Genomic DNA, 17,070 nt, shown 5'->3' with positions numbered 1-17,070 from the left:
AGTTAGAAGTAAAATGAGTAGCCTACTGATACTACAGTCATACTCAGTCACCCGCCGAGAGAAAAGGAACATAGAAGTCTGTGTCAGTCGATACTAGTGTAGGACATCAAGATTATCTGTCCATACGATGATGCTTGCGGCTGGAGGCATCATCACCGGCACCGCGCACTGAAACACATGAGCAGGGGTGATTTTACGACAAAGCAAACTCAGTAGACTAGGCTACAACCGACTTTGTAGCCTATCGCAGTGGATGGAAAACATATATTCAACGTACTTTATATGAGCTATAGCTATTATTGATAGTTATTTAGAGAGTTATTGCGGAAGTGAAACTATGTGGTGAGTGTGCGTAATCAACACCTCTCCAATACGCAGCGGTCTGTCTTGTCAGCTCAGAGAGCGCGGTTCGTCACTGCATGCTCCAGCAGAGACTGAAAGTTACCTGCACATTGGTCCTCGTTGTCTTTTATCAATGTCTCCAATGTTATGTGAACTACAGAGTTGCCGGGGTATGATTTGGAACCCCATTCCCTTTCCATCAGCTCCTGGACAACAGTAAAAGCGGAATGCTATTGAGGCAGTCCGTGGCAGGATCTTGTAGAATAGGTAAGATCGATGGACTAATTGATTACCTTGACTTGCCTAGAATTAATTGCATTACATACTGTCATGCATTTTCAATTCCATTAGATATGAATATTTAATGTAATAACGTATTTATAGAGACAGACTGCGATTGATGAACGTGTGGAATAGCAATGAATGTGTGACATTTCAGAATTGGACATTCAATTAGCCATAGTTGTATTCCAAATTGGACTAAGCACCGTAAAAGACTGCTAGAAATGATTTGTCATTTCAGATCATTGTTGTCACCTCTCAAAAATGTATTCTACTCACATTAATCAACAAGAGAGAGAGCAGCTCATGAGCCCTCTTCACGCTTACTAAACTGAGCTCTCCAACCAGAGACTCATATAAACATAAGTGCATGTCACTGTCTGTCTGATGAATTATTAGTGGACATAAAATATGATCTTTGTTGTGTAATGTACTGTGAAGGGAACATTCCTCTTTTCTGAAAAGCAACAGAGATGCATCCTCAAAGGCATATGAGAATCACTTTGTAATTCTAAAGCGAAGGTAGCACACTGAAAAAACACAAACCATAATTGATGCTTTGCCTTGACATGCAGAGAAGGCACTTGCGTGCTGTGGGAATCTTCCCAAATGGACATGATTTTTCATAGAGTCAAAGGTCCAGGCTGAAATGACATTATTTCTCCAGCCCTTAGATAAGCTCCTTAATGTACATGTTCTGTGATATTGCTCCTGGGTGAATGAATCTCCCAAAACATTTCCTAGAATGAAGGATAAATTCATATTCAGAATTCCGTCACGCCAAGCCTTCTTCTTCCACACAGAAACAGCTACACGATGACTAATCTGACATAGCCATCTTAATGCCATCCTTCCATATAAGACATATAAGATGCAGTGATTATGCTATAAGATACGGGATATATGCTCACTGGGTTTTTTCATTGCCTGAGATGTGTGAGAGAAAATTAAGCTTATATGCTCTCCTCTCATCAGAGCCTCAGTGAGTAAGCTTGGGTGGAAAGATTAATTAGCTGTACAAGAAGGTCATCTCATTGACCTCCTCTGGGACTGAGCTGATACGCTTTCGTTGGCTACTAGTTCTATTTATGCTAATTTCCCTGTCTGCTAGTGAGAGAGGGAATAGTGGTGAGTTTTCCCAGCATTTCAGAGCGCATGAATCATACTGCTTAAAACAACAAACTAGCTCACAGGAGGACATGTTACCCTGGCGACACGCTCCCCTGGTGCTGTTACTGACATTATTGAAATAGCATCTTGAGAATACACTTACCGCAAAAATACCTTTGCTATTTCCTTTCGTGCTTTGTTTAGCTTTTTAAAAGTCAAGTGTCTCAACAGTCAACATAACTGCAGCTTACTCATGACCTATGAGAGGCTTCCCCCCACTTCTAGAACTGGGTACTCCAACAATGCAGAGATGACTAGTTCATAGAGGGTATCTTAGCACTATGATCAGTATGCATTAAAAAATCCTCCAACATCTGTCTTCATCTCACTTGTTGGAATGGAGGGAGCTTGGAAAATGATGGGGGACTTTTTACCACCATTTGTATATGAATTCAGGGGCATGAAATGTGCAACAGGGACAGATGGTAATATGGTGATTCATACCATGTGAGGTGTAATACTATGTGAAGAATATTCCCAGCCCATAAACCATGTCTCCAATCTACGTGTGCTGCATCAGCTTCTTCTGATCAACACCCTATATAGATGCATTTAGCTGATTCTATTGTAAATGCATCAGTGAGAGTTTCATACAATTGAATGTCATCACGTATCATACCTCATCCCACTTTCCATAACTATACCTGTCTTGTCCTTTCTAGCTCCCAGCCTGTTATCAACGTTTGCAGTCTATCCACTCTGATCTCCCTGAAGTCCCTCTCTGTCCCCCACCATGGAGAGTCTGAGTGAACTGCAGAACCCGCTCCTAGATAAGACCAGCAGCAGACACATGGTCCACAACGACTACCAGGCTTACCAGGGCGACTACCCGAACCGTCAGTGCCAGGAGAACATCATTGGCTACTTCGTCACAGGGAGCAACGGCAAGACCAAGGCCCAGCAGTTTCTGGATGCCACCTCTCTGCACCTGGCAGTGGAGGCCTTCTATAGGCCCAACTTAATCCTGTACAAGGACGATGTCAGCCTCCAGAGCAAGGACTCTAAGAGCGAGAGCTCTGAGACCACCTTCACAGAGAACAAGGACAGTGTAGTGGGAGTGGAGGGATCCCCCATAGAGGACCCTCAGGACAAACTACTGGGAGAGAAGGATGTGAAGATCCAAACAGTCTCCTATGAGGTGGAGGAGGAGGGACATGAGTATGAGGTGAGAGTTCACACAGAGGGCAACCAACTATAAGTGACCAGCTAGAACTTTGGAATTGGGATGTGATGATGCTCATACAGGCAAAACATTGAGCGTTGTTAAAATCAAAAGGCTTTTTTTCATTAGTGGAGAGCCGTTGGACATAGAAAACGAATAGGACAAATAAAATAACAAGGTTACCTCAAATTGTGTGCATTTTATTAGTTGTAGGGGATGTATATTAACAGAATAATCGGTCAGGGCACTCAATACTGTTCATGTTAATTAACAAAGCTCCCTACTAATAGGCTGTTAAAGCTGCCAGCATGATTCATGCCTATTTGTTCCATCTAACCGTCTGTTCACTAAATGGAAAATTGGATGTATTTTATAGCACTTACAAATCCAATAGAGCGGTAGTTTTTCTGTTCCATAATTGTTGGCAAATCTCCCTGTTCATCTTTGATCATATCAATCCAGGCCTTTTGTTATGTTAGGACAAAACTGTGACTAACCACTGCAAATAAAAATGGTGACAGTGGGAGAGCAAATTTTTTAGAAAAGTGGCTACATCTAATTTCATGCAGTAGGGTTGTGAAATACCCAGTGCTGTGAGTTGGCAGCAGGGGAGTGATCCCTAACTGGTCTTACCATCGGTCCAGCTCCTGTCACTAGCAGATGGATAGATGCACAGCAGATACATTCATTAATGCCAGAATGCAGTGCTTTGAAAGTATTATTAAGTGGAGACTGGGCTGAAACATGGCCCCGACACAGGTAACCCAGCAGATCAGTTATTCCAGGTCGATTCACAGAACAAATTCATCTGATTCAAAAAAGAAAATCAAGCATTTTGCCAAATGTTTCAGATGTAAGTGGTATGATTGCGCATTCATTGGGGTTTCACACATCTTTCACCCATGAGTCCTTTATGCAAAATCAATGTTTTCCGTGAAATAACAGGAGCGCATTTTGTTTAGTCACCAATACATCAGCTAATGATAGGCTCACCATTTAATCATTTTAACTTGTGGTTGATATAGAAAATAAGGATCTGTTGGAGTCCAAATCAAACCAAGATTATTTATTTCTGAGCTCAGAGAGTAACAGATTTACATAGCGCACTGTAGACAGTCTGAATTCCGAAGCATTGGATGATAAGCGTATATCTATATAGTTTCCTGTTACTTTATCTATACAAGGATGCAGGATGATACTCCCAAGAACAGGAGATTATAGTCGGACAGATTCACATAGTTTCACAAGGTTAGTCACATACTCAGTTATGTGGACACATAAAATAAACATTTCCCATTACAAACTTTAAGACTTTTCTTTCTCTCTGTTCGAAGCAGTTTGTGTGTGTGTGTGTGTGTGTGTGTGTGTGTGTGTGTGTGTGTGTGTGTGTGTGTGCGTGCGTGCGTGCGTGCGTGCGTGTGTGTGTGTGCGTGTGCGTGTGTGTGTGTGTATGTGTGCATGTGTGTGGTACACTGTGTGTTGGTAGATGTAGTTCCAGGAATTGGAGATGGAGTGAGTGTGGCAGCCAGGTGGAGATCAGAGCTCTGCAGAAGTCTTTTAAAGTGAACATGCTCTCAGCACACTAAGACAAGAGGGAAAGAGCCAGATGATAGATCTTACATGTCAAAGCCAATATCTGCAATTAGTTATTCTACACGTGTTTGTGTTCATCATAAATTATTCCAGAAGAAACCCTGCATTTGTATACAGACAAGACATGGTTCTCAGTAGGAATACAGGGATATGATGGATTTAACTATTCCACACAATAACACATGACTGGACCATGGCCTCAATGGCACCCATCTCAATTATTTTGTTTTGGTAAACTCTCTGGCAATGTTTTATATTTGTATTTGTCTTTATTATGGATCCTCATTAGCTGCTGCCAATCACAGCAGCTACTCTTCCTGGAGTCCAGCAAAATTAAGGCAGTTATACAAATTTAAAAAGATTACAATACATTCACAGATTTCACTATACACTGTGTGTCCTCAGGTCCCTACTCCACCACTACCACATATCTACAATACAAAATCCATGTGTACATGTGTGTATAGTGCGTATGTAATCGTGTGTGTGCGTGTGTGGCATGCATATTATTAATGTTAGCTCTCTGTGTACATCCAAGGGCCAGCCGTGCTGCCCTGTTCTGAGCCAACTGGTCGACTGGTCCAGGTGCGACAAAACTAGGGCATGTAGGACCTGCCTTGTTGATAGTGCTGTTAAGAAGGTAGATCAGCCCTTTATTATGGACAGACTTCTCCCCATCTTAGTTACTGTTGTATGAACATGTTTTAACCATGACAGTTTACAATCCAGGGTTACTCCAAGCAATTTAGTCACCGAAAACCACGTTATCTATTACAATATTTCGTTGAGGTTTAGGCTTTAGTGAATAATTTGTCCCAAATACAATGCTTTTAGTTTTAGAAATATTTAGAACTAACTTATTCCTTGCCACCCACTCTGAAACTAACTGCAGCTCTTTGTTAAGTGTTGCAGTCATTTCAGTCGCTGTAGTAGCTGACGTGTATGTGTTGAGTCATTAGCATACATTACTCAAAGCCAGTGACGTGTCATTAGTAAAGACTGAAAAAAGTAAGGGGTCTAGAGAGCTGCCCTGGGGAATTCCTGGTTGTACCTGGATTATGTTGGAGAGGCTTCCATGAAAGAACACCCTCTGTGTTCTGCTTGACAGGTAACTCTGTAAAGCCATAACACATAAGTTTTTCCAGCAACAGACTATGATCGATAATGTCAAAAGCCACACTGAAGTCTAACAAAACAGCCCCCACAATTGCAGAAAGCAACGTTTTCCAAAATGCCAACGGGCATATTGATGGGGAATCAGGACATTGCTGGTGTGTAGGGGGGTAGGGGGGTAAAATGAGATTTAGGCCTAGGTGTGGGTGGATGATGCCAGTGCCTAGTGACATGGGCCATGGCCGTCTCTGTGTGCCATGAAGGTGTGCCCAGTGTCCCCTGCCGTCATTAACAAGCCTTCTGGTAGAGCAGCCTGAGGATAATTAACAGACCAGGGCAGTGGAGGAGTCTCATCAATTACACTGGCCTCAAAACGCACTGGTAGCTCAGCTTGCCATTACTGGCTGACTGGCTCACTGGCTGACTGACTGACTCTCAGATTGGGTGTTAGTGTAATGCACCAGTGTCTGTCAGTTTGCCCACACCTAGGGGCTAGATTGTATCAGATCCGCGTAAGCCGACACCTGCAAAGAAGTTGTTTTGGCGGTGTTGGAGGTGGAACTGAGTTAGAGCTGTCAAATCCACAAGAGGCTCCCAAATAAAATAAAATTTTATTGGTCACATACACATGGTTAGCAGATGTTAATGCGAGTGTAGTGAAATGCTTGTACTTCTAGTTCCGACAGCAGTAATATCTAACAAGTAATCTAGCAATTTCCCAACAACTACTTAATACACATAAATCTAAAGGGGTGAATGAGAATATGTACATATAAATATATGGATGAGTGATGGCCGAGCAGCATAGGAAAGGTGCAATAGATGGTATAAAATACAGTATATACATATGGTATGAGTAATGTAAGATATGTAAACATTATTGAAATGGAATTATTTAAAGTGGCATTATGATCCATTTAAGTGATCCATTTATTAAAGTGGCCAGTGATTGTGTCTCAATGTAGGCAGCAGCCTCTCTGAGTTAGTGACTGCTGTTTAGCAGTCTGATGGCCTTGAGATAGAAGCTGTTTTTCAGTCTCTCGGTCCCAGCTTTGATGCACCTGTATTGACCTTGCCTTCTGGATGGTAGAGGTGTGAACAGGCAGTGGCTCGGGTGGTTGTCGTCGTTGATTATCTTTTTCGCCTTCCTGTGACATCGGGTGCTGTAGGTGTCATGGCAGGTAGTTTGCCCCCGGTGATGCGTTGTGCAGACCGCACCACCCTCTGGAGAGCCTTGTGGTTGAGAGCGGTGCAGTTGCCGTACCAGGCTGTGATACAGCCCGACAGGATGCTCTCGATTGTGCATCTGTAAAAGTTTGTCAGGGTTTTGGGTGACAAGCCAAATTTCTTCAGCCTCCTGAGGACACTGTCTGTATGGGGGGACCATTTCAGTTTTTCTGTGATGTATACGCCGAGGAACTTAAAACTTTCCACCTCTTCCACTGCTGTCCTTTCAATGTGGATAGGGGTGTGCTCCCTCTGCTGCTTCCTGAAGTCCACGATCATCTCCTTTGTTTTGTTGATGTTGAGTGAGAGGTTGTTTTCCTGACGCCCTCACCTCGTCCCTGTAGGCTGTCTCATTGTTGTTAGTAATCAAGCCCACTACTGTTGTGTCGTCTGTAAACTTGATGATTAAGTTGGAGGCGTGCATGGCCACGCAGTCATGGGTGAACAGGGAGTACATGAGGGGCTGTCCGTGCACCCTTGTGGGCCCCAGTGCTGTGGGTCAGCGAAGTGGAGATGTATGTGGTTTCCTACCTTCACCACCTGGGCGGCCCGTCAGGTCCAGGACCCAATTGCACAGGGCGGAGTTGAGACCCAGGGCCTCCAGCTTGGTGATGAGCTTGGAGGGTACTATGGTGTTGAATGCTGAGCTGTAGTCAATGAACAGTATTCTTACATAGGTATTCCTCTTGTCCAGATGGGATAGGGCAGTGTGCAGTGTGATGGTGATTGCAATGTCTGTGGACCTGTTGGGGCGGTGGGTCTAGGGTGGCCGGTAAGGTGGAGGTGATATGACCCTTGACTAGTCTCTCAAAACACTTAAAGATGACAGAAGTGAGTGCTACGGGGCGGTAGTCATTTAGTTTAGTTATTTTTGCCTTCTTGGGTACAGGAAAAATGGTGGCCATCTTGAAGTATGTGGGGACAGCAGACTGGAATAGGGAGCGATTGAATATGTCCGTAAACACACGAGCCAGCTGATCTGTGCATGCTCTGAGGACGCAGCTTGGGATGCTGTCTGGGCCAGCAGCCTTGCGAGGGTTAACACGTTTAAATGATTTACTCACGTCGGCAATGGAGAAGGAGAGGAGGGGAGGGGGGGCGCAGTCCTTGTTAGCGGACTGCGACGGTTGCATTGTATTATCTTCAAAGCGGGCAAAGAAAGTGTTTAGTTTGTCTGGAAACGTGACGTCGGTGTCTGTGATGTGGCTGGTTTTCTTTTTGTAGTCTGGGATTTCCTGTAGACCCTGCCACATACGTCTCGTGTCTGAGCCATTGAATTGCGACTCCACTTTGTCCCTGTACAGGCATTTCACTTGTTTGATTGCCTTGCGGAGGGAACAACTACACTGTTTATATTCAGCCTTATTCCCAGACATCTTTCCATAGTTAAATGCAGTGGTTTGCGCTTTCAGTTTTGCGTGAATGTCGCCATCCATCCATGGTTTCTGGTTAGGGTAGGTTTTAATAGTAACAGTGGGTACACCTCCAATGTACTTCTTTATAAACTCACTCACCGAGTCAGCATATAGATAGATGTTGTTATCTGAGGCTGACTGGAACATATCCCAGTCTGCATGATCAGAACAATCTTGTAGAGTGGATTCCGATTGGTCAGACCCACGTTGAATGGTTCTAGTCACTGGTATATCCTGTTTGAGTTTCTGCCTATAAGATAGTAGGAGCAAGATGACGACATGGCTGGATTTGCCGAAGGGAGGGCTTTGTATGCATCGCGGAAGTTAGAGTAGCTGTGATCGAGTGTATTACCCCCGTGAGAAGTGCAATCAAAATGCTGATAGAATTTAGGTTGCCTTGTTCTCAAATTTGATTTGTTAAAATCCCCAACTACAATAAATGCAGCCTCGGGATACATGGTTTCCAGTTTACATTGAGTCCAGTGAAATTGCTTGAGGGCCGTCTTGGTGTCTGCTTGAGGGGGAATGTACACAGCTGTGACGATAACTGATGAAAATTCTCTTGGGAGGTAATATGGCAGGCGTTTGAACATAAGGAATTCTAGGTCTGGTGAGCAGAAGGACTTGAGTTCCTGTATGTTGTTATGATTACACCATGAGTCGTTAAACGTGAAGCATACACCCCCGCCCTTCCTCTTCCCAGAGAGGTGTTTATCTCTGTTGGTGCGATGTTATGGAGAAGCCCGGTGGCTGTACCGATTCCGACAACATATCGAGAGAGAGAGAGAGAGAGAGAGAGAGAGAGAGAGAGAGAGAGAGAGAGAGAGAGAGAGAGAGAGAGAGAGAGTTGACGTCACTCTTATATCCAATAGTTCTTCCCGGCCGTATGTAATAAGACTTATGATTTCCTGGGGTAACAATGTAAGAAATAATACATAAAAAACTAAATACTGCATAGTTTCCTAAGGACTCGAAGTGAGGCGACCAGCTCTGTCGGTGCTATTGGCTGCACAGAGTTTCATTAATAGAAATCTCTTGCAGCCTTGTTTACAAGTTTGAACACTGGAATGAGAGATGTAATCTACACCTCGATTAGGCTGATAGAAATCCTCATTATCATTATCCATCATTATTTAGTTTAAAGGGGCAGTGCTGTAAAAAATGTGATTTTCCAAATTGTTATGATAATGGCCTTTTTGTGTAAGAATGGTTTGAAAAGAAATCCTGGAATTTCAGCCTGATGGATTTTTTGGGCCAGACCATGACATCACGACCTGGATCGGATCTGATTATGCTGACCAATGACCAGTCATCTTTTATTTCCATATGTATCCTGATACATTGAAGGGGTAGGCGGGTTAGGTTCTAGAGTTTAGACCAGGCCTGGGCAATTATTTTCCATGGAGGGCCACATTAGAATATATTTCTGCCATCGTGGGCCAGAATCATATTACAGGATTATACACCATGTGTTTGACTGTGTTGACAGATATATCTACTGTAAATCATGTCCAGATATGCTAGTTATTTTACTTTTTAACATGCACAGAAATAAACCACATCCATGTTTTCCTTTTGGTAGGTATTTTCATTATTAAACATGCAATGAACTACACAGAGAGAAAGATACATTGTGCATTCAGCACCACGGACAGAACTCTTGTTAACGGGTATGTACAAAAACACAAGAAAGAGAGGGAGCTCAACATTACATGTCTGTTCACATACATAGGTTGACCCAAACAGTACAAACATCTCTGAGCCTGACTCCTAATCTTTGGAAAGTTTAATTCATCGAGAGATGCATAGAACCTCACTAGTTCTCCAATCACTGCATCAGACTGAAGATCGATAAGCTCAAGTTGCAGGCCAGTGGGAGCATTTTCCACATTGAAGGTGAAAGGAGAGGAAACCAAGAGCATGTCATTTTCCAACACTTTGAAATCCTCAAAACAACGAGAACTCACTGTTCAAAGCACGCAGCAGCAATGTATACTTCTCCCGCTGGTCATCTGATAGGGAACAGACTAGTAGCGTCAGAAGGTGGGGGAGATTGTTGGCTTCTACTTGATTGGTGAGGAGGAGTAATTTTCCCTTGAAGGCTTTGACAAGGTTGTACATCAGATGTGCAAAAAGGCCCTTCCCTTGTAGTTTGGAATTCAGTTAATTCATGAAGGCCATGATGTTCATGGTGAAGGCAAAATCAGCCAACCATTCTTTATCTTGCATTTGAGGGAAATCCACATATTTTCCTTTCATTTGCAGAAACTCAGCAATATCCGACTTCAGGTCCCACACCCTTTTAAGCACCTTCCCCAAAATCAGCCCCAAAATCAGCTATCTCACGTTTGTGTGGTAGGGTAGATCTGCATGACCAGACTGTCTCTTCCAAAAGTGAGACAAACTGCCTGTGGTTTAAAGATTTTGCTCTTATGAAGTTTACCACTTGAGTGACTGTATCCACAACATGGCTCATTTTCAGAACACATTTACAGAGCACCTCCTGATGAATAATGCAATACAGAAAAATTATTTTCAGCTCAGCTACTTGATCTTGTATCATTTTCAAAAGGCCAGCGTTTTTTCCTGTCAAGTTTGGGCACCCATCTGTGGTCACACTGGATAACTTTCAAAACTCAGTCCCAGCTTTGCCACACACTTATTAACCTCCTCCAATAAATATTTCCCTGTGGTTGTGCTCTTCATTGACTGCACTGAAGCTCCTCTGTAATTTCAAAGTCTGGGGTTATGCCTCATAAGAATATCAACAACTGTGCCGTGTCATGTGCATCACAGCTCTCATCCATGGCCAAGGAGAAATAGGTGAAATCCTTTACCTTGTCTTTCAACTGTTGTTCCATATTCTCTGTGACGTCCTCAACACGCCGTGTCACTGTTCGACTTGCCCGGGAAACATTTTCAAACAGCTGTTTCTTGTCGGGACAAAGTATTGCTGCAGTCAATACATTTTTTTCATGAATTTGCCCTCAGCGAATGACTTGTTATGTTTAGCAATTTTGTGGGACAGTGCATAGCTAGCTCTCGCCATTCCGTCTTTGGTGAATGCAATTTTGTGAAAAGTCCTTGCTGCTTTTGCAACTGAGAAAGCAACTCTTTCGATGCACTTGCCTTCTGCTCAGAAGACACTGATATATTTCTCTGCGTGCTTCGCCTGGAAGTGTCGGGACAAGTTGTAGTCTTTCAAGACAGCGATGCTCTCTTTGCACACTAAGCACGCAGCTTTCCCTGATACCTCAATAAAGAAATATGTTGATGTCTACACATTGTCTACTTTCCTTTTCTTTGAAATCTTTGAAAAACTCGTTTTTCTAGCTAGCTACTATTTGTAACTGTGACGTGTGTGTCAGCCTGTCAGTCACTGTCTGTCCTCGTGCAGTTGTTATTTATACGTGCTTTCAAAACAATTGGCCCACATGCGGTGGGAGTTAAATCATTACACAAAGGCGAGTATTCATTGGGCTTTTAATTTTAATTACAAATATGTTTTTCAAAACTTTATTATCGCAAATTCTTTATGTGATCTGAGCATGATTCCACGGGCTGTGTTGAATCAGAACACGGGCCGCATACGGCCCCCAGGCCAGCCTTTTCCCAGTACACAGTTGAATCTAGACCCCAGTCTACAAATGTATCCACTGGAGCATGGGAATCCATTATAAATGTGCTTGGATGTGGAGAATCTCACCTGGTGCTTCAGGTGTACACCAGGAATGAAATAGATCATTTCAAATGCCAATTGTGGGAAAAAGTCTCGTGAACATTGGTTATGCATGTGGGTCTCTGTGTGTAACTTCAAACATAATTGCCATAGCTTCTGTAGCTATATATGGTAAGTATTATGTAATACATTTTAGGCCCTCTGTCACTTTCTCTCTACAAGCATAGTACTCGTAGCATTTCATGCACAATGCAAGAACACTTCAAAATGCTTATCCCTCTCTCTATCATGTTTGCCAATGGGTGAGAGGGTGAGATGAGGATTTTGCTGCTATGTCCACTTTGTCTACACACTCTCTATGCCTCTTCCTCTCTCCTCTCGTCCTTTTTAAATTGGCTCATTTATTTTCAGCCCTGAACATCCATTTCCATTTTCTATCCTCCCTCAGTCCCACAGGTTTGTTTGATCCCTGTTAGTAACAAAACTAACAAATGAATCCTATCCTGATGGAGGGACATTCATTTAAACAAACAGCATGTCCCGCTCTGGGAGAACTGCAAAGGTGAGGCCATCTCTTGTTAAAGGTCATTCCAGTGATGTGGCTCCTCGTGTTTTGCTATTCACTTTTGTCCCCATGCCAGAGTGCCCACAGCAGGGTCTGACTGTCCTATTCATTAGCCCCTCAGCTACCCAGGGGCCTCTGAGGAAAATCAAGGTACAGTATGGGAAGAGACCACACTGGCCCTCAGAACATTCACAGCCTTTCAAGCAAGACGGGCAAAATGACAAGGGGTGGTGGGGTGCGTGTGGAGAAAGGGAGGCAATTTAGCACCTAAAAGGCAATGTGTTCTTCCTGTTTCTCCTGTCATCTGGTGGGGATGAAACAATCTGTTAATCCAGTGTTATCTGTCATGCCGCTCATGGGTGTTGATAGAAATACAAATCTTCTCTGCCTGGCTGAGCCCATCATGTCCTACATGTAAGCAGAACAAGGGCAGATATGCCTGGTGGTTTTTGTCATCTGATGTCAAACTGTTAGGTGTTACAGCAACGGTAACAGCAAGGTGTGGGCTCACACATTATTGACAGTATCTCTATAGTGCAGAGTCGGATTCAGGTCCATGGAACAATGTTGTCTAATCTGATCCTACAACCTTGCTGATTATTGTTTTATAAATAAAAGTGATGTGCCCCTATTGGTGGGACACGCTTACTCACAGCACAAACTATACTGAGAACGCATCCAATTGTGGCAGTAGAATATGACACGAGTAGCTCACATACCAGGCCTGTCGGGTCCCCCCTCTCTCCTTTTCTCCTTCCCAGAGCGACAGCTCCAGTGACACTGAGAGTGAGGACAACTTCATCATGCTGCCCCCTCGGGACCACCTGGGCCTGGCCATCTTCTCCATGCTCTGCTGCTTCTGGCCCCTAGGGATCGCTGCCTTCTACTTCTCCCAGAGGGTGAGTCCAGGACCCAGGCCCCACTTCACCCCTTTATAGCTACTACCCTGTTATTAATGCTAATTACCCCCAGGACTCTCTGCAAGGTCAGTAGGCACAAGTGCTCTCTCTCTCTCAAGTGCTAACACAGCCCATTTTCTACACCCGCCACCCTCTACCAATTATTGCAGACCATTGACTGCGTAAACCGCATAGGTTCTGTCCCCTTTTACTCTTGTGAACACAAGCAGCAATACCAATGAGAGAGAAATGTAAACTGTGTACAGTTCAAACTTAAGGTTGACTGTGCCACATATGCAGTATGTTTTATTTTATTGTCATTTAGTCAATCAAAAGCTTCATAATACATGTTATTTTATGTTAGCAATACATTGCCCACATGACCATCTAGCAGATACTATCTAGCTACATGTATTTTTCAGTAGATAATGAATAGACATGATCTGCTTCCCCTGGGACTCTCTCGCCATTGTGACATTGTGATTATATTGAACCCCAGGTCTATCTATAAATAGCAGCACTTTAGTGAGCAGGTCCTGAATGCAGCAGGTCCCCTCCCTGCCCCTTAATCCAACTACAATATATCTCAGTGTATCGCAACATCTCTCAAACTAATTGCAAAGACAATTAAAATGCAAAATGACCCTAATAAAGGATTCAAATGGACAAATGGGTTATGGGCCAGTCTTTTTCAGAGGGATCCAAAAACATCTAAACAACACATTAGTTACTGTCAAAATGGTAGTGACATAATTGCCTTAGCAACTAATGGCTCCCCGGGAACAATTCATTGTTTTCTCTCCCTACAGTGAATTTACACCTACTCAAATTTTTCTCAGTCACATGAAATCATGACTAATTTCTCTCTCCTTTGTCTCAGACTAGCAAGGCCATGGCTAAGGGAGACTTCTCTAGGGCAGGCCGTAGCTCCAGAAGAGCCCTGTTTCTCGCTGCTCTCTCCATCACCATTGGGGCAGGGATGTACGTGGGGGTGGTGGTGGCCCTTGTAGCCTACCTGTCCAAGTCTAGGGGACACATATAGGAGCAGGACCAGGGCCACAGGGGAGAGTGCTTGGGAAATCTTCCCTGCTATGGCAACCCTGAAGCACCAGTCTACATGTGGCTCTGTAGGAATGTTTTGGTTTTGGAGCAGCTGAGAGGAGGAGGAGAAGGACCAGGGGGAGAGACAGCCACTTTTGTCTAGGTCTATCTACCTGGTAAGGATTTTTGAGGATCACAAAATAATGAGGGAAAACCCCTAAAGGAAAGAAGAACTATTGTCCCACAATGACTGTTCTGCTCCTCTACATGAATGAGATGAAAGATAGTGAAGTAGATGTGATGATACAGTACTACCTAAATTTGAGAGCTAACCACCTTCACTGATCTTCATTATGATCATTGGAGGCCCCGTCCATATTTGTAGCTGTTCTCTGTAAATACTTCTTGTGCAGATGGTGTTTTTGGTCGTATTGATTTTCATGCCACAGTGAGTTATAATGAACCTGCCATTGTGTCTAAAATGCAAAACCAAGAAGGCGTACTTTCATGATTATTCATCAAACTGTTCGCCAGTCCAGTCCAGGAGAATCAACTGCCATCCCTTAATAGACTCTAGACAAAGAAAACTGTGTTTATTGTGCACTGTATATCCTGTCAGAATAAATACATTGAATAATGAGTTTTCTGTTTCCTGTCTTTCTCTGTGGAGAGAGGCATCACTGACGGTGTAATAGAGGGGCATCAGAATGCACTGTTGAACAATGTGAGTTACAGAAACAGTCAAAAGTTTGGACACACCTACTCATTCAACAGTTTTTCTTTATTGTACAATTTTCTACATTGTAGAATAATAGTGATGACATCAAAACTATGAAATAACACTTATGAAATAATTTAGTAACCAAAAAAGTTTTAAACAAATCTAAATATATTTTTGATTTTAGATTCTTCAAAGTAGCCACCCTTTGCCTTGATAACAACTTTGCATACTCTTGGCATTCTCTCAACAAGCTTCATGAGGAATGCTTTTCCAACTATCTTGCAGGAGTTCCCACATATGCTGAGCCTTGTTAGCTGCTTTTCCTTCACTCTGCGGTCCAACTCATCCCAAACCATCTTAATTGGGTTGTTGTGGAGGCCAGGTCATCTGATGCAGCACCATCACTCTCCTTCCTGGTCAAATAGCCTTTACACAGCCTGGAGGTGGGTTTTTGGGTCATTGTCCTATTGAAATAAAATGATAATCCCACTAAGCACAAACCAGATGGGATGGCGTATTGCTGCAGAATGCTCTGGTAGACATGCTGGTTAAGTGTGCCTTGAATTCTAAATAAATCACTGATAGTGTCACCAGCAAAGCACCCCCACACCATCACACCTCCTCCTCCATGCTTCACAGTGGGAGCCACACATGGGGAGATTCGTTCACCTATTCTGCGTCTCACAAAGACAGGGCGGTTGGAACCAAAAATCTCAAATTTGGACTCATCAGACCAAAGGACAGGTTTCCACCATTCTAATGTCCATTGCCCATGTTTCTTGGCTCAAGCAAGTCTATTCTTCTTTTTGGTGTCCTTTAGTAGTGGTTTCGTTGCAGCAATTCAACCATGAAGGCCTGATTCACGCAGACTCCTCTGAACAGTTGATGTTGAGATCTGTCTGTTACTTGAACTCTGTGAAGCATTTATTTGGCCTGCAATCTGAGGTGAAGTTAACTCTAATTAACTTGTTCTCTGCAGCAGAGGTAACTCTGGGTCTTCCTTTCCTGTGGCAGTCCTCATGAGAGCCAGTTTCATCATAGCCCTTGATGCTTTCTGCGACTGCTCTTGAATTGTTTTTTAAAGTTCTTGAAATTTTCCGGATTGACTGATCGTCATGTCTTAAAGTAAGGATGGACTGTTGTTTCTCTTTGCTTATTTGTGCTGTTCTTGCCATAATATAGACTTGGTATTTTACCAAATAGGGCCATCTTCTATATACCACCTCTACCTTGTCACAACACAACTGATTGGCTCAAACACATTAAGAAGGAATGAAATTCCACAAATTAACTTTTAACAATGCACACCAGTATTAAATACTGGTAATTTACTACATGATTCCACGTGCTATTTCATAGAAAATCCTTGAGTGGGTGTTTCCAAACTTTTGACTGGTACTGTATTTTGTCAATTTGCTCACCTCCCAGCTTCTCCCCACACTGGCATGGCTTATTCTGTTATCTGCGTTTGGCATCTCTCATGAGGTGACTCTAGCTGCCAAGAAGCTGAAAGCTCAGGCACAAAGAATACATTCTGGAGTCAGGATGTCAGAACGAAACGAGTGCAGTATTTTATTCACCTGGAGACTGGAGAGCCATCAAGCCCATCTCTCTCTCTCTCTCTCTCTCTCTCTCTCTCTCTCTCTCTCTCTCTCTCTCTCTCTCTCTCTCCTCCCCCCCTTCTCTATGGTATCTATGTATCTCTCTCCTGCTCTCTCTCACACTCTCTTTCAACGCCAGCATAATGACCCAAATACACGGGAGACGTTCTTAACTCTTAACATGTCCTTGAGTTCCCTCATTGTGAGATTGAATAAGAACATGAACCACAGGATATGATATAATCTTTGAACTCAGTGAT

General features: G+C 43.3%; 1 protein-coding gene and 1 pseudogene across 1 annotated transcript; one reads left to right on the top strand and one right to left on the bottom strand.

Annotated features, from left to right (window-relative positions):
* The first annotated feature begins 39 nt into the window (after nucleotides 1-39).
* LOC110497934 (synapse differentiation-inducing gene protein 1-like) lies at nucleotides 40-15,128 on the top strand. Its single transcript, XM_021574412.3, has 4 exons — nucleotides 40-609; nucleotides 2,457-2,959; nucleotides 13,310-13,447; nucleotides 14,328-15,128. The coding sequence occupies exons 2-4, from the start codon at nucleotides 2,528-2,530 to the stop codon at nucleotides 14,487-14,489; spliced, it is 732 nt and encodes a 243-aa protein (XP_021430087.3). The 5' UTR covers nucleotides 40-609; nucleotides 2,457-2,527; the 3' UTR covers nucleotides 14,490-15,128.
* LOC149975231 (general transcription factor II-I repeat domain-containing protein 2A-like) lies at nucleotides 10,252-11,165 on the bottom strand (annotated as a pseudogene).
* Nucleotides 15,129-17,070: the final 1,942 nt, after the last annotated feature.

The sequence above is a fragment of the Oncorhynchus mykiss genome, chromosome 19 (assembly GCF_057628025.1).
Source record: "Oncorhynchus mykiss isolate SJ-2025 chromosome 19, ASM5762802v1, whole genome shotgun sequence".
NCBI lineage: Eukaryota > Metazoa > Chordata > Actinopteri > Salmoniformes > Salmonidae > Oncorhynchus > Oncorhynchus mykiss.
The sequence above is the reverse complement of the archived record's forward strand: the minus strand, read 5'-3'. Positions and strand labels throughout refer to the sequence as shown.